The sequence below is a fragment of the Chionomys nivalis genome, chromosome 23 (assembly GCF_950005125.1).
Source record: "Chionomys nivalis chromosome 23, mChiNiv1.1, whole genome shotgun sequence".
Lineage (NCBI taxonomy): Eukaryota > Metazoa > Chordata > Mammalia > Rodentia > Cricetidae > Chionomys > Chionomys nivalis.
In genome coordinates this window covers 43,688,798-43,711,357 of record NC_080108.1, presented here as the reverse complement: position 1 = coordinate 43,711,357, position 22,560 = coordinate 43,688,798, and the positions used below count along the sequence as shown (strand labels likewise).

The 22,560-nt window shown below is 41.8% G+C and overlaps 2 protein-coding genes across 2 annotated transcripts in view; both read left to right on the top strand.

Annotated features, from left to right (window-relative positions):
* Positions 1 to 22,560, top strand: part of LOC130865188 (uncharacterized) — a 90,356-nt gene that overhangs the window by 30,122 nt on the left and 37,674 nt on the right. The window lies entirely within an intron of this gene.
* LOC130865189 (melanoma-associated antigen D1-like) lies at positions 7,063 to 9,734 on the top strand. The gene is given in 3 exon segments (XM_057756085.1): positions 7,063 to 8,091; positions 8,094 to 8,353; positions 8,355 to 9,734. Coding segments are annotated over 3 exon segments (2,226 nt in total). The 5' UTR covers positions 7,063 to 7,298; the 3' UTR covers positions 9,528 to 9,734.

The following is a 22,560-nucleotide window of genomic DNA, read 5'->3' as shown; positions in this document are numbered from 1 at the left end:
AAATTCTCAAAATCTATTTCATTCCACTAACATCAGCTTAAGGAACAAAGCCATGAGTTCTTCCTTTAGAAATCCCTTCTGTGTTTGCTCCGTCTGCATTCCTTATTCCAGGATATGACAAGATAGGAGGAATTCTGTACTGGCCAGGAAACTAACACCCAAGACACACATACAAGCAACTAACTGGTCATTCTTCATTGATGTACTGTAACACAATTAATAAAAACCCAGTGACAGATATTGGGGAAGGGGTTTCAACCTGGAGGTCAGCAAAGCAAAACAGCCAGCCATTGTGTCTTACCTCTGCCTCAGTCCAAAATGGCAATCAGAATGAGATTGTGTGTGAGAGCTGTCCCCTGCCATCTTATGTTCCTCTCTGAAGCTCAGATTAAAGGCGTGCACTACTACTACGTGGTTTCTATGGCAAACTAGCGTGGCTACTAGGATTAAAGGTGTGTGTCACTACTGCCTCGTCTTTAAGGCTGACCAGGGTGGCTGTTTTACTCTCTGATCTTCAGGCAAGCTTTATTTATTAAAATACTAATGATTTACAATATTTATGTCTTGGACATTTCTTTAATGATAGTTCATGTCCCCAATATCTCCATAGTGCTCACCTAAGCAGCGTTTGAGAGGATGATAGATTTCAAAATTTAAGAACAGGAAAATCCAGCTGTAATAATAATTGACCTAAGGGATCTCACAAAGATACTGTGTTTGATCTCTTCTCAATGTTATTGGTACACCTAGGAATTCAGGGCATCTGTGACACCCCAGACACCTCATGATCTAGGACCATCTCAACCCAAGAAGCTTCCCACCCATGAAAGGAATGTCTGGCCCATATGAACAAAATTCACATTCGACTAGTGATTATCCTTTCTATACATCACCTACAATGCAAGAAGTAAGAGCAAGATGAAGAGGAAAAGATGTGACAGGCTTATGGGGATGATTCTAAAATGTGTTCAGTGAGGTTCAGAGTCTGCTGTACTTTTAGGCTGGTGAGAAGAATGTAGCTGTATGGGGGCACTGGGTCGATTTGGAATCAATGCTCTAAGTAAACAATCCCTTAGAACACTCTGGGTGGTGTTAAAGAGTGTAGTTGGTTGTTTTGTCAGTCTTTACTCTTTTGGGAGTCCACCAGCCAGCTCCCAAATGAATACACATGGAAGCTTATTATTACTTATAAGTCCTCCTGGGCTTAGATTGGATTATTTCTAGCCACCTTTTCTTAACTTTAATGAAACCATCCACCTTTGGCCTCTGGGACTTTTCCTTTCTCTTCTTCTGTATATCTTACTTTTGCTCCTACTCTGTGACTGGTTCTGTTGCCTGGAACCTGGGCCCTACCATCCTCCTCTCTTTGTTCTTTGTCCTCCTTCCATTCTCCAAGACATAGCCTTCTATGTATTCTCCCTGCCTGATGGCTCTGCCTGTCCTTACTCCTGCCTTGCTATTGGCCATCCAGCTTCTTATTAGACCAATCAGGTGTATTAGATAGGCAAAGTAACACAGCATTACAGAGTTAAACAAATGCAACATAAAAGAATGCAGCAGATTTTTTGTATCATTAAACAAATGCTCCACAGCATAAACAAATGTAGCACAGCTTAAATTAATATTTGACAATGAAATAGAGTGATGAGTCTTTTAGTAATGATGGGGAGAAATAATAAATCAGCAGAAATGGAGGACTAAGGCTAGAATCCATGTTGCTTTAAAATGAGGAGCAGAAGGAGGGAGAACATGAGCAAGGAAGTCAGGATGGCAAGGGGTGCACCCACCCCCTGAGACAGTGGGGCTGATCTAATGGGAGCTCACCGAGGTCAGAAGGACTGGGACTGAAAAAGCATGGATTAAAACTGGACTCTCTGAACACTGTGGACATTGAGGGCTGATGAGAAGCCAAGGACAATGGCACTGGGTTTTGATCCTACTGCATGTACTGACTTTGTGGGAGCCTAACCTGTTTGGATGCTCACCTTCCTAGACTTGGATGGAGAGGGTAGGACTTTGGACTTCCCACAGGGCAGGGAACCCTGACTGCTCTTTGGACTAGAGAGGAAGAAGGAGGGGAGTAAAGGGAGGTGGAAGGGAATGGAAGTCAGGGGGGAGGTGGAAATTTTTAATAAAAATAAATAAATAAATATAAAAAAGGAAAAGGTTACTAGAAGTATTGTCTTAACTATCTCTCCCCTTTAAATGCTTGTGTTGAAATATAGCCCAACAGAGACTTCATCTGAAACCAGAGTCATTTACATGGAAAAATCTTGAATGGTTAGGTAGGTGATCTTACAAAAATATCATTGGAGCGCCTGCTCTTGTTTTCTGTGTCAACAGTGAGAATATACCATTTGTGAGCCAGTGTGGACTCCCAACAGACTCTGGATCCTCTTGAATTCCCAACTTGTACTTAACAGGCTCTATAACTATAAAATTTAGTACCTTTGGTTTGTAAACTTAGATTCTTAGGGTGTTCTGTTTCAGCTGGCCAAATTGTGTAGGATTCAGGAGGAAGCCAAGAGACCAATCAAGACCAGGTGATGTCACATGAAGTGAGAGAGAAACAGGATCACCACACTGACTTATATCTGAAGCCAGTAAAAGGCACTTTACACTCTAGTTTATTAAAGTCTTCATAAATCAGAAATCAATGTGAGGAGGGAGGACTGGACAAGGCTAGGACATTCCAAGAGTTGGTTTCCAAACTTGACCAAGGGCTGTTATGGCTGTCTCTGATATGACTCTTGTGTGAGAGATCTTCATTTGGATAAGAAAAGGAGTTGGTAGGATGGGGAATTGAGATACTAGGAGTTAGATCCCCCGGGAGACAGATAGGGAGAGTGGCCATGACTAAGTAATAAAGATAGTGTATTTCCAAAACTTCTGGCTTCACACTTAGCCCCCTGAACTGACACAAAAGCCTGATGGCTCCAAAGATTTTCTAGGCCTTATTCTCCTGCCAGCAGTCCCTCTTCAGATGGACTCACTCAGTAAGCTCCTTGGAACCAAGAACCGGACACTTTACACAACAGTTTTGTCCCATGGCTCATCCTGTCTCTCTTCAAACTGATCAGATCAAGTGAGGAGAGGAATACTCTTCAGAAGCTTAAAAGACCCAGCCTGAGAAGAGAATGGCGTTTGATCTTCCTGAGCTCTCCTTTTCTCTGTGTGCTGCATGTGTGTTTCCTCTCCCCCAGGGAACTTCTTTCTGTCTGCTGTTGTCTCTGTGTGTACACAAACAATGTTTTGGTGTAGGTGCATGTAGAAACCCCAGAAAAGACTCTGCTTGTTCCTCAGACATATTCACTGGTGTGTGTGTGTGTGTGTATGTGGAGACATAGTCTCTCAGTCTGTCATATATAACAAGGGCTCAGTCATTCAGGTAGTCTGGCAGGTCTGTGACCCTCAGGAATCAGCAGGTCTCCACCTTCGCAGTGGTGATGCTCCAAGCCTATGCCAGCATAGATGTTTCTTTCTTTTTTTTTTCTTGAAAAAAAAATTTTCTGCCTCCTCCCCGCCTCCCATTTCCCTCCCCCTCCTCCCGCCCCTCTCCCCCTCCCCCCACTCCTCTTCTCCTCCCTCTCCAGTCCCAGGAGCAGTCAGGGTTCCCTGCCCTGTGGAAAGTCCAAGGTCCTTCCCCCTCCATCCAGGTCTAGGAAGGTGAACATCCAAACTGTCTAGGCTCCCACAAAGCCAGAACATGAAGTAGGATCAAAACCCCGTGCCATTGTCCTTGGCCTCTCGTCAGTTCTCATTGTCCGCCATGTTCAGAGAGTCCGGTTTTATCCCATGCTTTTTCAGTCACAGTCCAGCTGGACTTGGTGAGCTCCCAATAGATAGGCCCCACTGTCTCAGTGGGTGGGTGCACCCCTCTTGGTCCTGACTTCCTTGTTCATGTTCTCCCTCCTTCTGCTCCTCATTAGGACCTTGGGAGCTCAGTCCGGTGCTCCAGTGTGGACCTCTGTCTCTATCTCCATCCATAGCTAGATGAAGGTTCAGCTTTTGTTGAGATGAACAAACTGATTCTGTCATTCGTGTGTAAATGTCAGATCAGAGTGATGCTTGACAGGGCTTACACAGCAGTGCCATGTAGAATCAACAGCTCCTTTACCTGGAGACATTGAGGTATCTGTGACATCTAGAGATAGGAATTGGTTTTCTCCCTCTACTATGTGGGTCCTGGGATTGAACTTAGGTCATCAGATTTGATGGTAAGCATTTTACCTATGGAGCCATTTCTGGCCTAGTGCCATTGTCCTTGGCTTCTCATCAGCCTTCATTGTCCGCCATGCTCAGAGAGTCCAGTTTCAACCCATGCTTATTCAGTCCCAGACGAGCTGGCCTTAGTGGGCTCCCAATAAATCAGATCCACTGTCACAGTGGGTGGGTGCATCCCTCATGGTCCTGATTTCTTTGCTCATGTTCTCCCTCCTTCTGCTCCTCATTTGGACCTTAAGAGCTCAGACCATTGCTCCAAATTGAGTCTCTGTCTCTACCTCGATCCATCGCCAGATGAAGGTTCTAAGGTGATATGTAAGACATTCATCAGTATAGGATAGGGTCATTTCAGGTTCCCTCTCCTCAGTTGCCCAAGGTACCAGCTGGGGACATCTCCCTGGACACCTGCGAACCCCTCTAGAGTCAAGTCTCTTGCCAACCCTAAAATGGCTCCCTTAGTTAGGATATATACTTCGCTGCTCCTGTATCCACCCTTCCTATATCCCAACCATCCCAATCCCCCGAGCTCCTCCCATCCTCCCCTTCTCATGTTTCTCATCCCATTTCCCCTTTGCCCCATGCCACCTCCCCCGCAAGTTCCCAGTTTTTGCCCTGCAATCTTGTCTACTTCCCCTCTCCAGGCGGATGACTATACGATTTTCTTTGGGTTCACTTTCTTATTTAGCTTCTCTAGGATCACAAATTATATGCTCAATGTCCTTTATTTATGGCTAGAAACCGATTATGAATGAGTACATCCCATGTTCCTCTTTTTGGGTCTGGGATACCTCACTCAGGATAGTGTTTTCTATTTCTGTCCATTTGCACGCAAAATTCGAGAAGTCATTGTTTTTTACCACTGAGTAGTACTCTAATATGTATATATTCCACACTTTCTTCATCCATTCCTCTATTGAAGGGCATCTAGGTTGTTTCCAGGTTTTGGCTATTACAAACAATGGTGCTATGAACATAGTTGAACAGATACTTTTGTCATTTGATGGGGCATCTCTTGGGTATATTCCCAATAGTGGTATTACTGGATCTTGGGGTAGGTTGATCCCAAATTTTCTGAGAAATCGCCACACTGATTTCCAAAGTGGTTGCACAAGTTTGCATTCCCACCAGCAATGAATGAGTGTGCCCCTTTCTCCACAACCTCTCCAGCAAAGGCTATCATTGGTGTTTTTGATTTTAGCCATTCTGACAGGTGTAAGATGGTATCTCAAAGTTGTTTGGGCATAGATGTTTCTTAAAGGAGCAGGAGTTGAAATCAATGCCTCATTCTTCCCTACTGAGTACATTACAGACAAGGCTAATTAAGGGTGCCCCACCACATTTGTGAATGCCAGTGATGTCAACTCTGGTCAGTTGTCAGACTGTTGGAGAATCTATTAAGTTCTCCAAAGAGACTAGAGAATTGGAGATGGATGAGACAGTATCTCTCCAGTCTAATGCACAGAATCTACCCACCCCAGCACCGTATCCACCCTTCTCTCCATCTCAACTATTCCATTCCCCCAAGCTCTCCCCAATCCTCCCCTTCTCCCTTCTCTCTCCCCATCTCCCCTTACCCCCAACCCACCTTCACCCTGCTCCTCCCAACTTTTGCCCAGCAATCTTGTCTACTTCCAATATCCAGGAGAATAACTATATGTTTTTCTTTGGGTTCACCTTCTTATTTAGCTTCTCTAGGATCATGAGCTATAGGCTCAATGTCCTTTGTTTATGGCTAGAATTCACTTATGGTTGAGTACATACCATATTTCTCTTTTTGAGTCTGGGTTACCTCACTCAGGATAGTGTTTTCTATTTCCATCCATTTGCATGCAACATTTAAGATGTCATTGGTTTTACCTCTAAGTAGAACTCTAAAATGCATACGTGCCACAGCTTCTTTATCCATTCTTCTATTCAGGGGCACCTAGGTTGTTTCTAGGTTCTGGCTATTACAAATACTGCTGCTATGAACATAGTTGAACAAATGTTTTGTAGTATGGTTGGGCATCTCTTACGTATATTCCCAAGAGTGGAATTGCTGGGTCCTGAGGTAGGTTGACTTTCAGTTTCCTGAGAAACCGCCACACTGATTTCCAAAGTGGTTGCATAAGTTTGCATTTCCACCAACAATGGATGAGTGTTCACCTTATTCCACAACCTCTCCAGCAAAGGCTATCATTGGTGATTTTGATTTTAGCCATTCTGACAGGTGTAAGACGGTATCTCAAAGTTGTTTTGGTTTGCATTTCCCTGATCGCTAAGGAGGTTGAGCATGACATTAAGTGTCTTTTGGCCATTTGAACTTCTGTTGAGAATTCTCTGTTCAGTTCAGTACCCCACTTTTTAATTGGGTTAATTAGAGTTTTAATGTCTAGTTTCTGGAATTCTTTATGTATTTTGGAGATCAGAATTTTGTCTGTTGCGGGGTTGATGAAGATCTTCTCCCATTCAATAGGTAGCCTTTTTGTCTTAATGACAGTGTCCTTTGCATTACAGAAGCTTCTCAGTTTCAGGAGGTCCCATTTATTCATTGTTGCTCTTATTTTCTGTGCTACTGGGGTTATACGTAGGAAGTGGTCTCCTGTGCCCATGTGATGCAGTCTACTTCCCACTTTCTCTTCTATCAGGGTCAGTGTGGTCAGATTTATTTTGAGGTCTTTAATCCATTTGGACTTGAGTTTTGTGCATGGTGATAGATGTGGATCTATTTTCATTCTTCTATAGGTTGACATCCAGTTATACCAGCACCATTTGTTAAAGATGATTTCTTTCTTCCATTGTATAATTTTAGCTCCTTTGTTGAAAATCAGGTGTTCGGCTGCCGCGCTGGCATTTTCTCCTGGACACGGAGAGAGTGCGGAGTGCGGCTGCCAAGAGCGGAGCCCAGCAGTCCTGATTCTCTGAGTCGTGAAGAAGGAAGGCAGCAAGGGGGCTGGGGTTAGAGCCTGAGGCAAGGCTCTGCTCTTGCCACCGAGACAAGACCGGTGGCTCAGAAACCGGACGGCGGTGCAGGCCTCCACGGCTTCCAGGCTGAGGCCCCTGTCGAAGACCGCGCCTTACATGTGCAGACCTTGATGGAAGCCATCCAGATCTCCGAGGCTCCACCCACCAACCAGGCCATGGCAGCTGCCAGTGGGCAGAATGCTAGTCCCCAGAGTTCACAGCCCCCAACTGCCAATGAGGTGGCTGATACTGAGGTTTCAACAGCTGCTGCTAGGCCTAAGACAGGCTTTAAAGCTCAGAATACCAAGGGTCCAAATGATTTCTCTCAGGCACGTAATGCCAAGGAAATGCCCAAGAACCAGTCTAAGGCAGCCTTTAAGTCACAGAATGGCACCGCTAAAGGCCCAAATGCTGCCTCTGAGTTTTCCCAGGCAGCAAGCGCAGGCAAATCAGCAGCTAAAAAGTCTGAAATGGCCTTTAAGGCCCAGAATACTAAGGCAGGCCCCAGTGCCACATACAATTTCTCTCAGTCTCCCAGTGCCAATGAGATGGCCAACAACCAGCCTAAGACAGCTACTAAGGCTTGGAATGATACCACTAAGGTCTCTGCAGCTGATGCCCAGATCCGGAATGTAAACCAGGCCAAGATGGCTGACTTAGGGACCAGCCCAGGTATCTCTGAAACTGATGGCGCAGCTGCACAGACCTCAGCAGATGGCTCCCAGGCTCAGAATGTGGAGTCCCGGACTATAATTCAGGGCAAGAAGACCGGCAAGATTAACAACTTGAATGTGGAGGAGAACAGCAGTGTGGATCAAAGACGGGCCTCACTGGCTTCAGGGAACTGGAGGTCTGCTCCAGTTCCAGTGACCACTCAGAACCCACCTGGCACACCCCAGAATGTGCTGTGGCAGACCCCACTGGCTTGCAGAACCTGTCAGGCTGGCAAAACCAGAAAACCAAGCAGACCCCACCAGCACGTCAGAGTCCCCCAGCTAGGCAGACAGCATCAGCTTGGCAGAACCCAGTTGCATGGCAGAATCCAGTGATCTGGCCTAACCCAGTGATCTGGCAGAATCCAGTGATATGGCCAAATCCCATTGTCTGGCCCGGTCCAATTGTCTGGCTAAACCCAATGGTCTGGCAGAATACAACTGGATGGCAGTCCCCACCCACCTGGCAGGCTCCCACCCAGCTGGCAGAACCCTCAAGATTGGCAAGGCCCTCCAGATTGGCAGTTACCCCATGACTGGTCACTGTCTCCTGACTGGGCAGTTCCCACTGATTGGCCTTATCCACCTGACTGAATCCCTGCCGACTGGCCAATTCCACCTGACTGGCAGAATTTACGACCCTCGCCCAATCTGAGATCCTCCCCCAACTCTCGTGCCTCACAGAACCAGGGTGCACCACAGCCCCGAGATGTGGCCCTTCTTCAGGAAAGAGCAAATAAGTTGGTCAAGTACCTGATGCTTAAAGACTACACGAAGGTGCTCATCAAGCGCTCAGAAATACTGAGGGATATCATCCGAGAATACACTGATGTTTATCCAGAAATCATCGAACGCGCCTGCTTTGTCCTGGAGAAGAAGTTTGGAATTCAGCTGAAGGAAATTGACAAAGAAGAGCACCTGTATATTCCCATCAGTACTCCTGAGTCCCTGGCTGGCATACTGGGAACGTCCAAAGATACACCCAAGCTTGGTCTCCTCTTGGTGATTCTGGGCATTATCTTCATGAATGGCAACCGTGCAAGTGAGGCTGTCCTTTGGGATGCACTGCGCAAGATGGGACTGCGTCCTGGGGTCAGACACCCCCTCCTTGGTGATCCAAGAAAACTTCTTACTTACGAGTTCGTGAAGCAAAAATACCTGGACTACAGACAAGTGCCCAACCTCAACCCTCCTGAGTATGAGTTCCTCTGGGGCCTCCGTTCCTACCATGAGACTAGCAAGATGAAAGTGCTGAGATTCATTGCAGAGGTTCAGAAGAGAGACCCTCGTGACTGGACCGCACAGTTCATGGAAGCTGCAGATGAAGCATTGGATGCTCTGGATGCTGCTGCTGCTGAGGCAGAGGCCTGCGCTGAAGCATGAACCCGCATGGGAATTGGAGATGAGGCTGTGTCTGGGCCCTGGAGCTGGGATGACATCGAGTTTGAGCTGCTGACCTGGGATGAGGAAGGAGATTTTGGAGATCCTTGGTCCAGAATCCCCTTTACCTTCTGGGCCCGATACCACCAGAATGCCCGCTCCAGATTTCCTCAGGCCTTTACTGGCCACATTATCATCCCCAGTGGTACAGCTACTGCCAACTTCGCCGCCAAATTCAGTGCCATTGGCTTCTTCTGGGTTGAGTAAAATGTCCAATCCTGCTCATCATTTGCAATAGTTTTCCCTCTGAGTAAGGCTGAAGCCTCAGATTCCTTCAGAACCCAGCTATCTAGAGAGCCACATCCTCTTGACTGAGTGGTATGCAAGATAAATTTATTTGCTATTCTATTACTTTTTTTTTCTTGTGTGTTGCCAAGTTTTGGTATCAGAAATAAATGTTGAAATTGCAAAGTGAAAAAAAATCAGGTGTTCATAGGTTTGTGGGTTAATATCCAGGTCTTCAATTCAATTCCATTGGTCAACATCTCTGTTTTTATGCCAATACCAAGCTGTTTTCATTAATGTTGCTCTATAATAGAGTTTGAAGTCATGGATGGTAATGCCTCCAGAAGTTCCTTTATTGTATAAGATTGTTTTGGCTATCCTGGGTTTTTTGTTTTTCCATATAAAGTTGATTGTTGTTCTCTCAAGGTCTGTGAAGAATTTTGTTGGGATTTTGATGGGGATTGCATTTTTACTATGTTGATCCTCCCAATCCAAGAGCATAGGAGATCTTTCCATTTTTTGATATCCTCTTCAATTTTTTCTTCAAAGACTTAAAGTTCTTGTCAAATAGATCTTCACTTCCTTGGTTAGCATTACCCCAAGATACTTTATGCTATTTGTGGCTATTGTGAAAGGTGTTGCTTCTCTGATTTCCCTCTTTGCTTCTTTATCCTTTGTGTATAGTAGGGGACTGATTTTTTGGAGTTGATCGTGTATCCTGCCACATTACTAAAGGTGCTTATCATCTGTAGGCGTGTTTTGGTAGAGTTTTTGGGATCGCTCATGTAAACTATCATATTATCTGCAAATAATTAAAGTTTGACTTCTTCCTTTCCAATATTAATCCCCGTTCTCTTATGTTGTCTTATTGCTATTGCTAGAACTTCAAGCACTATATTGAAGAGGTATGGAGAGAGTGGATAGCTTTGCCTTGTTCCTGATTTTAGTAGAATGGCTTTGAGTTTCTCTCAATTTAATTTGATGTTAGCTGTTGGCTTGCTGTATATAGCTTTTATTATATTTAGGTATGATCCTTGTATACCCAATCTCTCCAAGACCTTTATTATAAAGGGGTGTTGAATTTTGTAAAATGCTTTTTCAGCATCTAATGAATTGATCATTTTTTCTTCCAGTTTATTTATATGATGGATTACATTGATATATTTGCATGTGTTGAACCAGCCCTTCCTCTCTTGGATGAAGCCTACTTAATCATAATGTATAATTTTTTTGATGTGTACTTGGGTTCAGTTTGCCAGTATTTTATTGAGAATTTTTTTTGCACCAATGTTCATGAGTAAGATATGTCTGTAATTCTCTTTCTTGGTTAAGTCTTTGTGTAGTTTTAGTACCAGGGTAACTGTAGCTTCGTAAAAGGAGTTTGGCAATGACTCTTCTCTATTTTGTGAAATATATTAAGGAGTATAGGTATTGGCTTTTTAAGGAAGTTCTGATAGAATTCTGCATTAAAACCATCTGGTCCTGGGATTTTTTTTTTTTTTTGGAGGGAGGTTTGTTTTTTTTTTTAATTAATTAATTAATTTAATTATTAAAGATTTCTGCCTCTTCCCCGCCACCACCTCCCATCCCCTCCCCCTCCCCCAATCAAGTCTTCCTTCCTCCTCAGCCCAAAGAGCAAGCAGGTTTCTCTGCCCTGTGGGAGGTCCAAGGACCACCCACCTCCATCCAGGTCTATTAAGGTGAGCATCCAAACTACCTGGGCTCCCACAAAGCCATTACGTGCAATAGGATCAAGAACCCATTGCCATTGTTCTTCAGTTCTCAGTAGTCCTCATTGTCCATTATGTTCAGCGAGACTGGTTTTGTCCCATGCTTTTTCAGTCCCCGGCCAGCTGGCCTTGGTGAGTTCCCGATAGAACATCCCCATTGCCTCAGTGTGTGGGTGCACCCCTCGCGGTCCTGAGTTCCTTGCTCGTGCTCACTCTCCTTCTGCTCCTCCTTTGGATCGTGAGACTTCAGTCCAGTGCTCCAATGTTGGTCTCTGTCTCTGTCTTCTTTCATCGCCTGATGAAGGTTAATATTCAGGGGGATGCTTATATGTTTTTCTTTGGGTTCACCTTCTTATTTAGCTTCTCTAGAGTCACGAATTATAGTCTCAATGTCCTTTATTTATGGCTAGAAACCAAATATGAGTGAGTACATACCATGTTCCTCTTTTTGGGTCTGGCTTACCTCACTCAGGATAGTGTTTTCAATTTCCGTCCATTCAGTGTGGCGGTTTCTCAGGAAAGTCGGGTTCAACCTACCTCTCGACCCAGCAATACCACTATTGGGAATATACCCAAGAGATGCCCAAACATACAACAAAAGTATATGCTCAACTATGTTCATAGCAGCATTGTTTGTAATAGCCAGAACCTGGAAACAACCTAGATGTCCTTCAATGGAAGAATGGATGAAGAAAGTATGGAATATATACATATTGGAGGGAGGTTTTTGATGACATCTTCTGATTCGTCGCTACTTACAGGTCTATTTAAATAGTTCACCTGGTCTTGATTTAATTTTGGTATATGGTACCTATCTAAAAAGTGTCCATTTCTTTACCATTTTCCAATTTTGTGGCATACATGCTTTTGCAGTAAGATCTAATGATTCTCTGAATTTCCTCTGTGTCTGTGGTTATGTCCCCCTTTTCATTTCTGATCTTATCAATTTGCCCGTTCTCTCTCTGCCGTTTGATTAGTTTGGATAGGGGTATTTCAATATTGTTGATTTTCTCTAAGAACCAGCTTTTTATTTTATTGATTCTTTGAATTGTTTTCTTTGTTTCTATTTTGTTGATTTTGGCCCTTAGTTTGATTATTTGCAGTCTTCTACTCCTTCTGGGTGAGTCTGCTTCTTTTTTTTTCTAGAGATTTCAGGTGTGCTGTTAAGTCTCTAATGTATGCTTTCTCTGTTTTCTCTATGTGGGCACTTAGTGCTATGAACTTTCCTCTTAGCACTGCTTTCATAGTGTCCCATAGATTGGTTTTGTTGTGTCTTTATTTTCATTGAATTCAAGGAAGACTTTAATTTCTTTCTTTATTTCTTCCTTGACCCAGGGGTGGTTCATTAGTTGACTGTTCAGTTTCCATGAGTTTGTAGGCTTTCTGGGGGTAGAATTATTGTTGAATTCTAACTTTATTCCATGGTGATATGATAGTACACAGGTGGTTACTAAAATTTCTTTGTATCTATGGATGTTTGCTTTGTTAGCAATTATGTGATCAATTTTTGAGAAAGTTCCATGAGATTCTGAGAAGAAGGTGTATTCTTTTCTGTTTGGGTGTAATGTTCTATAGATGTCTGTTAAGTCCATTTGGTTCATTACATCTGTTAGTTCTCTTATTTTTCTGTTAAGTTTCTTTCTGCTTGACCTGTCCATTGGTGAGAAAGGAGTGTTGAAATCTGCTACTATTAGAGTGTGGAGTTTGATGTATGCTTTGAGTTCTAGTAATGTTTCTTTTATATATGTGAGTGCTTTTATACTAGGGGCATAGATATTCAGGATTGAGACTTCCTCCTGATGAATTGTTCCAGTTCTAAGAATAAAGTGGTCTTTTCCATCTCTTCTGATTGATTTTAGTTTGAAATCAATTTTGTTAGATGTTAGTATAGGGACACCCACTTGTTTCTTTGTTTCATTTGATTGGAAAACCTTTTCTCAACTATTTACTCTGAGGTAGTGTCTGTCTTTAAGTTTGAGGTGAGTTTCTTGTAAAAAGCAGAATGTTGGATCCTGTTTTCATATCCTTTCTATTAACCTGTGCCTTTTTATAGGTGAATTGAGTTCATTGATATTAAGTGATATTAATGACCAGTGGTTGTTAACTCCAGTTATTTTTTGTGGTGGTAGTGTTTGTTTGTTTCCTTTCTTTGAGTTGTGCTGGTGGAGGGTTGTTAGTTCCTTGTGTTATTATGGGTGTTGTTAGCTTCCTTGGTTTTTGGTTTTCCTTCTAGTATCTTCTGTAAGGCTGGGTTTGTGGCTATGTATTGTTTAAATCTGTTTTTGTCCTGGAATTTTTTTTCTCCATCTATGGTGAATGTAAGCTTTGATGGATATAGTAGTCTGGGCTTGCATCCATGGTCTCTTAGTGCCTGCAGCCCATCTATCCAAGACCTTCTGACTTTCATGGTTTCCATTGAGAAATCAGGTATAATTCTGATAGGTTTCCCTTTATATGATACTTGACCTTTTTCCCTTGCAGCTCCTAATACTCATTCTTTGTTCTGTATGTTCTGTGTTTTGATTATTATATGGCGAGGGAATGCTTTTTTTTTTCTTTTGATCCAGTCTATTTGGTGTTCTATATGCTTCTTGTACCTTCATAGGAATATCCTTCTTTAGGTTTGGGAAAGTTTTCTTTTATAATTTTTTTGAATATATTTTCTGGGCCTTTGAGCTGTAATTCTTCTCCTTCTTCTACCCCTAATATTCTTAGGTTTGGTCTTTTCATGGTGTCCCAGATTTCCTGGATGTTCTGTGTTAAGAATTTTTTGGATTTGTTATTTTCTTTAATCAATAAGTTTATTTCCTCTATAGTATCTTCGGTGTCTGAGATTCTTTCTTCTATCTCTTGTATTCTGTTGGTTATGTTTGTCTCTGCATTTCCTGTTCATTTACCCAGATTTTTCATATCCAGTCTTTCCTCGGTTTGTGTTTTCTTCATTTCCTCCATTTCATTTTTAAAGTCTTGATTGTTTCCATTACCTGTTTGATTGCTTTATTTTGTTTTCCTTGGGTGTTTTTGAGAAATTTACTCATTTCTTCTACCTTTTTGTTTGTCTTCTCCATTTCATTACAGCAATTTTTCACATCTGGTTTAAGGTCCTCTATTATTTTCATAATGTTATGTTTAAAGTTGATTTTTACTACTTCTTCTGGAATAGGGTGTTCAAGTCTTCTTGTTGCATGATCCCTGGAATCTGGTTTTGTCATGTTGCCTTTCAGGTTGTTGGAGGAATTCTTGCACTGAAGCCTGTCCATCTCTTCCTTCAAATGCAGCCAGGAGAGTCGTGGCTTCTTGATCCAATCTACACTGTGACTGACTCTGGGAGGATCTCCTTAGTGCAGGAGCAGGAACTGTTCCTGGGCCAAGGACCAGTCTGAATTGTTGTCCTCAGCACAGGGACATGGACCCTTGGAGGTCCAAGGACCCCACAGACAAAAGGGTGAACTTGGGGGAGGGGGAAGGTCGTGTGGAACTAAGAAGTTCCTGCAGCAGGAGCTGGAGGTGCCCTGCACTCCCCTCTGGCCAGGCAGGCGCTCACTCACCCCTCTGGGTGGATAGCCTCAGTGCCGGGGTAGAAACTTTTCCTGGGCCAAGGACCTCACAGACAGTAGGACAGGCTTGGGGGAGGCAGGGTCATGTGGAACAAAGAAGCCCCGGCAGCAGGAGTTGAAAGGACTTGTGCTTCTTTCCTGGAAGTTCTGCCCTGCCCCAGGATGGCACCCAGGGAGTTTAATCTTAGATTATGTGTTTGGGGTCTATGAAAGCCACACACATAAATCCCACCAACAATACTGCCTACACCTGAGATGAAGAAGAAAAAGAGCAATAGACATGACAATGTGGCCTGGTTGATGGGTGGAGCAGTGAATGCTGGATGTCTCATCCCTACAGAAAAACCTGTAGGCAACTTGGGAATGCTCAATTCAAGAGCCATTGTCTTCCTGGGGAAGTGTTAACTGATTGTTCAGTATCAAATGGTCAGTCCTGAAAACATAAACATATGTACAAATAACATCCAATGTTGTTTGAATTTATTTCTTAGGAACACACGTGGGCACACACACACACACACACACACGGCACCACCACCACCACCACAACCAGCAGCAACAGCAGTAATAAAAACTGATGTAAAAAGAAGCACAGAATTTGAAAGCCAGAAAGGAGGGGTATATGAGAGGGTTTGGAGGGAGAAAAAGGAAGGAAGATATGATGTTGTTATATTGCAATCGCTTTAAAAAAGAAATAATATTAAAATGTTTTCATTTTTTCCCTATCATGATGATGATCATTTTAACTATGGATATGAACTTTTCACCTTGATAATATTTACAATGGGATAAATCCATAACCATTGCTTTTTACTATGTAAATTATTAACCAAACAAGATGAACCTGACTGAGCCCATGCATATCTAAAGCAAATCGGCCAACTTAGGTCTGAGAGGCTCTGGTTTGTATATTGCATACAACCCCACCAACTGGCCACTCAAGTGAGGCAACAATCACTACAACTGATTTTTCTAGTTAACCTTTACAGCTGTCATTTCCTTTACAGACCAGTAGGAAGCAGGTGGCTAGAACAGCACAACACAGTAACAAAGGTGGTGCAGGAAACATCAGAGGTAACTGGACAGAAGCAAAGAGCAATCTCACTCAGATAATTAAGGACATCTGATAAAAGATGAATTTACCAGTAAATACAGAGAGGCCATGAGTGATGATAGTAAAATCTCAGAGAGGCTTGTTCAGCCTCAAATTTACAGACATAAAAATAGCAAACAAACAATAAACATCACTCAGACATAGCTCTGCCCTCTGCCCAGCTCCCTGCTCCACTTCCCTAGTGGTTTCTCATCTGGGTTGGATTCACAGCTTCCTTTCTTTGTTCTGTCCTCATTTCCCACCAGCACTTCTTCCAGTGACTTCCGTTTTTTATACCAAGGGGCTCATATCAGAAAAATTTAGATGTAATTTTTGAGAACTTCTATTGCACCTCTTTAAATATGACTAACCACTTTTCTTTCTACTTCCAAGGGTTTTATTGCTATGTTTTTTCTGTAATTTCTATATAATTAATTTTACTTTTGACACTAAAGAATAATTTCACATTTTCTACATGCCTCAACCACTCCCATTCACCCCATGCTCTCTTTTAAATCATGGTCTCATTTTCTTTCATAAAATTGGAATTGTTTGTTATACATAAATACAAACAGTGCATTCTATAATACACTTTTTACTTCTCTGTATATTCTTTTCAGATCTGACTGCTTGCTATTGGGTAGTCAACTGGGGCTTTTTCCTGGCGAAGTCTATTTCTCCTGCTCTCAGCATTTCTTAGGAGCCTGTAGTTCTTTGTAAGAACGTGGGACTCCATAATTATTCCCCTTCTCATGTAAGGATGTGTGTTGGTGTTGTTTATGTTCAGGAAACTCTGTTGATAAGATTTCCTTCTGCAGTTCCTTCTGACATTCCTAGGAGACATAGTCTCAGAGGAAGCTTCATGGCCTCTGACTCTTATAGTCTTTCCTCCCCTTATTCCTCTATGACCCCTGAGCCTTATGTATGGGAGCTGTGTAGTACATGTGTCCCTTATATCAGTACATGGGTCGGGCTAATGATTGCTTCCCTCCCTTGGAAGTTTGCACAGTATCTCCTGGTACCATATAAGCTAGTCTGGAAGGAGAGAGCTTTCAGGTCAAATTCAGCTTGTATCTTCCAGGTTCTGTATGGGAAGGACAGAACATGGTGTCTTCATCAATAGGGACTTTTAGCCTATAACCTTTTGAGAATGTCTTGAACAACCTTGACCAACAACTCAAGAGGATTTTCATGCTCGGTGTTAGAGGTGTGATTGATGGTCCATCAGTCTTGAAGGGAGCGTTGCCAGCCAAGGTGAGAAATTTTAATATATGTGGATATTTATATTCACACTCATGTGTAAGGCAGATTTACACTGATATGATCCTTTATGACACTTTTAGACATCCTTACTATTCTTGTATTCTCCCCTTTTTTTTTCTGTATTGATTTTTTCCTCTCCGTAATTAAAGACCTCCAGTTTTCCAATTTCCCTCTGCCCCACACTATTGATGCCCTCCATAGTCCCTTTTGACTTCCCTGTTTTCTGTGTCTATTCACATAAAAAGATTTGGATCTAGGAAAGACATATGAGAAAGAACTTATAATGTTTCTTATTCTGGGTCTTGGTTTTCTCACTCAGCAAAGTATTTTCTAGACCCTTCCATTTACCTATAAATTTCAATATTTATTTTCTTTTATAGCTAAGTACTATTCCTCAGTGTGTATGTACCACAATTTCATTATCTGTTTATCAATTGAAGGATGACATTTATGCTGTTTCCATTTCATTTTGTGAAAAGAACAGAAATTAACATAGCAGGGCAAATATCTGTGGAGAATGATATTGACCCAGTAATATTGCTATAGGCATACTTTTATCCACATATCCAAATTTCCAAGAGAATCTTTTCTTGGATTTCTGGCCCTTCACTGTACCCTTGTTGACTTTTCAGGGGCCATGCTCATAGAGAAAACGAACTCCCCTTCCCCCTCCAGATACCAACAGCAGCATCTGGCTAGTGGTGGGATTAATGGCCAGGTCCCCTTTCCATGTTAGAATTTTGTCGGGCTTCAACTTTCCCATGTCTTGTGTTTATTGCCACAACTGCTATGAGTTCAAAGGTGCACCTACCTGCTGTGTCCAGAAGGCACATTCTTTGTAGTCATTCACAGCTTTGATATTTTTCACCCTTTCTACTCTCTCTTCTGCAATGATCCCCGAGCCTTGGGGAGGAGCATGTTTGGTATAGATGTTTATTTAGTAATGAGCCTTCTGCTCTCACTTATTCTCCACACTGTGGGCAGCTGCGAGTTCTCTGTGTTAATTGTCATCTACTGTAATAGAAGCTTCTATGATGATGGTGCAGATATGCATATATAGGTATAACATCAAGCAATTAGGAGTTTATCTAATACTATTTCCCATTAGGAGAACAACAGTAATGTGGTCTCCCCTACCATCTATGACTTGTATAGTCATATGTTTTAGCTTAATAATCATGCCAGGTATGGTATGGGTTTCAACTTCTGGAGTGTTACTTAAATTCAAGTAGAAAATTGTTGATTATTCTTAGGGTTTCTGTTGTGATGCTAAAATTCCATGACAAACCAATTTGAAAAGGCAAGAGTTTATTTCATTTAAACATCAACATCACAACCCCTCATTTAAGAAATTCATGGCAGGAGCTCAAGGCAGGAACCTGAGAGAAGGAACTGAAGCAGAAGCCATGGCAGAAGCCTGTTTACTGGCTTGTTCTCCATGACTTGTTCAGCCTGCATATTTATACAACATAGAACCACTTATGTAGGAATGGTAGTGCCCACAGTAACCTGGGCCCTCCCACATCAGTTATTAATCATAAAATGCCCCTACGTGCTTGACTACTGATGGAGGAGGGTCACATGTCTATTGATTAATAAAGAAAACTGCTTGGCCTTTGATAGGACAGAAAATTAGGTAGGCAGAGAAAACAGAACAGAATGCTGGGAGAAAGAAGCTGAGTCAGGCAGTCACCATGATTCTCCTCTCTGAGATGGATGCCCGTTAGATTCGTCCCAGTAAGCCACACTCAAGTGGCAATACGGATATTAGAAATGGGTTAGATCAATATGTAAGAGCTAGCCAATAAGAGGTTATAACTAATGGGCAGGCAGTGTTTAAGAGAATACAGGTTCCGTGTAATTATTTCAGGTGTAAAGCTAGCCGGGTGGTGGGAAGCGGCCCGTCGCTCCTTACAAGTCCACAGACAATCTCCTTGTAGCATTTTCTCAGTTGAGGTTCTTACTTCCAAAATAAATTTAATTTGTAACAAGTTGACATAAAATCAACAGCACAATGGCACAGATATACTATAGTTTCATAACATTTTTCTTGCATTTACACAAGGAAAAGTTAATTTTTGAACGCTTTGTCTCAGACAACAAATCCTACAGATACTGGGACCTACTTATCATGCTATCCAGGGAAGAAGGTAGTGATCTTCAAATATTCAGTCTACCATCTCTCTCTCTCCATCATATACAATTCTCTAATTTCATCCCAGCTATACACACCTGTTATATCCATAGTACACCTGTTCTATTACCTCCATTACACCTGTTATATCTCATCCCAGCTATACACACCTGTTATATCCATAGTACACCTGTTCTATTACCTCCATTACACCTGTTATATCTCATCCCAGTTATACACACCTGTTATATCCATAGTACACCTGTTCTATTACCTTCATTACACCTGTAACACCTCATCCCAACTATACACACCTGTTATATCCATAGTACACCTGTTCTATTACCTTCATTACACCTGTAACACCTCATCCCAACTATACACACCTGTTATATCCATAGTACACCTGTTCTATTACCTTCATTACACCTGTAACACCTCATCCCAACTATACACACCTGTTATATCCATAGTACACCTGTTCTATTACCTTCATTACACCTGTAACACCTCATCCCAACTATACACACCTGTTATATCCATAGTACACCTGTTCTATTACCTTCATTACACCTGTAACACCTCATCCCAACTATACACACCTGTTATATCCATAGTACACCTGTTCTATTACCTTCATTACACCTGTTATACATCATTCCAGCTATACACACCTGCTATATCCATAGTACACCTGTTATATTACCTTCATTACACCTGTTATATCTCATTCTAGCTATACACATCCATTATATCCATAACACACCTGTTCTATTACCTTCATTACACCTTCTATATCTCATTCCAGCTATACACACCTGTTATATCCATATTACACCTGATCTATTACCTTCATTACACCTGTTATATCTCATCCCAGCTATACACACCTGGATATCCATAGTACACCTGTTATATTTCCTTCATTACACCTGCTATATCTCATCCCAAACAGAAGACTGTTGGAAGCAAAGACCTGTATTTTGAGATCTGTATTTTGTTTATGCCATCCCAAGTTCACAAGTAAGATATTCAACTTTGTAGGGCAAGGACTAAGAAATTAGCCTAGTGAGACCTGTAGGCCCCAGGCTTTAGAAGTAATTAGCATTTCCTTTGTTAGTTAATAATTACAGACCCTCAGTATTTCCTTATTAGCTAGGGATGTCTCCAGGCCTGAGTTCCATCAGACCTGACACACCTCCCCTTCCCCTTGCCAATTTGCTATATAACAGCTTCTGAGGGATAAAAAAATCGGCAGCTTGATCAGAAATCCTGCCTTTCATCGTTTCTCATGTCTCTTGTTCCTTCCATTCTCCTCCTCCAGGTTTATCAGGGACCCCTGTTCATATCCCGCTGGCCAGGATAGCAGATCATCTTTTTGTTATCACCTTGCTCACCACTACTTCCCTTTGTCTCAGCCTCCAGCACTAACAGGCATTCACTGGGAACCATAGGCTTCGATGGACAGAGAAGCAGATAGGACAGAGAAGCAGTATCCACACCTACAAGGATGTCAACCTAATTCCTACCAGGCCACCCCAAACCACCACATTCTCCTTAAACTAGAGAGGGAATCAGAAACCAAGGAATCCACCAACAAACACAAGACCAGATCTCCACACCTAAAAATAGAATCATCCTAAATCCAGATGCCTACTTCTGAGTATAAAACACAATTAGTAACTACCAGGACAATATATGTCAACCAACAACAATAATCCTTTTAAAGTAAGTCCTGAGAAATGTAATTTTACTGAAGTAAAAGATATGAACTTGAGAATAGCCATTAGTAATATGTTAGAGATCATTAAAGAAGAAGTGTATAAATTCTTAATTGAAATCTATGAAAATACAAAAACTAGAATTTAGGAAAAGAACAGTTTAAGACTTGTAGATGGAAATAGAATCAGTAAAGAAAAAACAAAGTAGGAAAAGTTGAAAATGAAAAATTTAGGAACTAGAACAGGAACTTCAGATACAAGTCTTTTTCAACAGCATTAAAGAGATGGAAGTAAAAATCTCAGTCATTGTTATCAAGGTAGAGGAATGAGATATGTTGATATTGGAAGACCCCCGGAGTTGGGAGACTCTCACTCAAGTCTTGGGATAACATGACCCCCAAGAACTCATGAGAGACCATTATTACAGTAATCACACAAGGTTTATTGACAGGAACCAGTGCGGTGGGGCCTAGAATCATCCCACACAGGGGTAGAGGAGTTCAACCCCAAGTATCTGGGAGAAGGGGTATTTAAGTGAAGAAACCACAACCCAAAGAGGATAGGGAGGGCATCATTGGAAAATCCAAAAATACCAGTGATAGTCACAAGAGGGTAACTCCCCATTTCTCAAGATTATAATATAACTTTGTGCTTAGCCAGTTCCTAAAACAAAGTCACAGAACCGGTTAACCTAGACTTTTGGCTCTTCTCTTCCCACTAGGGGGTCTGGATTTATCCTTGTCTTTCAGTATAAGAAAATGTTAAATCTACAAAATCCCAGGTCAAAAAAATAGAGAAAATCTGGTACACAAAGAAAATAAAAAAATGTATAAATGAGAGAAATAGGAAACAGCAAAGAAACCCAGGGTAAAAAAAATTTTTAAACAAATTCATAGAAGAAAATATTCCCAATCTGAAAGTGGATATACTTATCATGGTACAAAAAACATGCAGAATACCAAATAGACTGAGATAGAGAAGAAGTTTCTTTCATCACATAATAATCAAATATTAAACTCAAGAACAAAGGAAAAATATTAGAAACAGCAAAGAAAAGCTAAAATAACATGAAACATATAATCTTAAACCTATTAGAATAGTCTTTGGTTCTTCAGTGGGGACTCTAAATGTCAAAAAGGCCAGAACATATGTTCTACAAACTCTAAGAGACCACACATATCTACCCAGATGACTATACTCAGTCAAGCATTCAATAATAAGAGATGAAAAAAATCTCATAATAAAACAAAATTTGAGCAAAATCTATCTGCAAATTCAGCCAAACAGAATGAGCTAAAAGGCAGACACTTACCCAAAGAGATTAACAATACCCACAAGTACCAACAGGAAAAAATAAGAGAACATCCAAAGCAAATCAAAAGAAGGGAGAAAAATCTACACAACAACAACAAGATAGCAGGAATCAACAACTGGGACTCATTGATAATTCGCAACATCAATGTTCGGTTTTACCCAATAAAAGATCATACATAGACTTAAGAATGGATGTGAAAAAG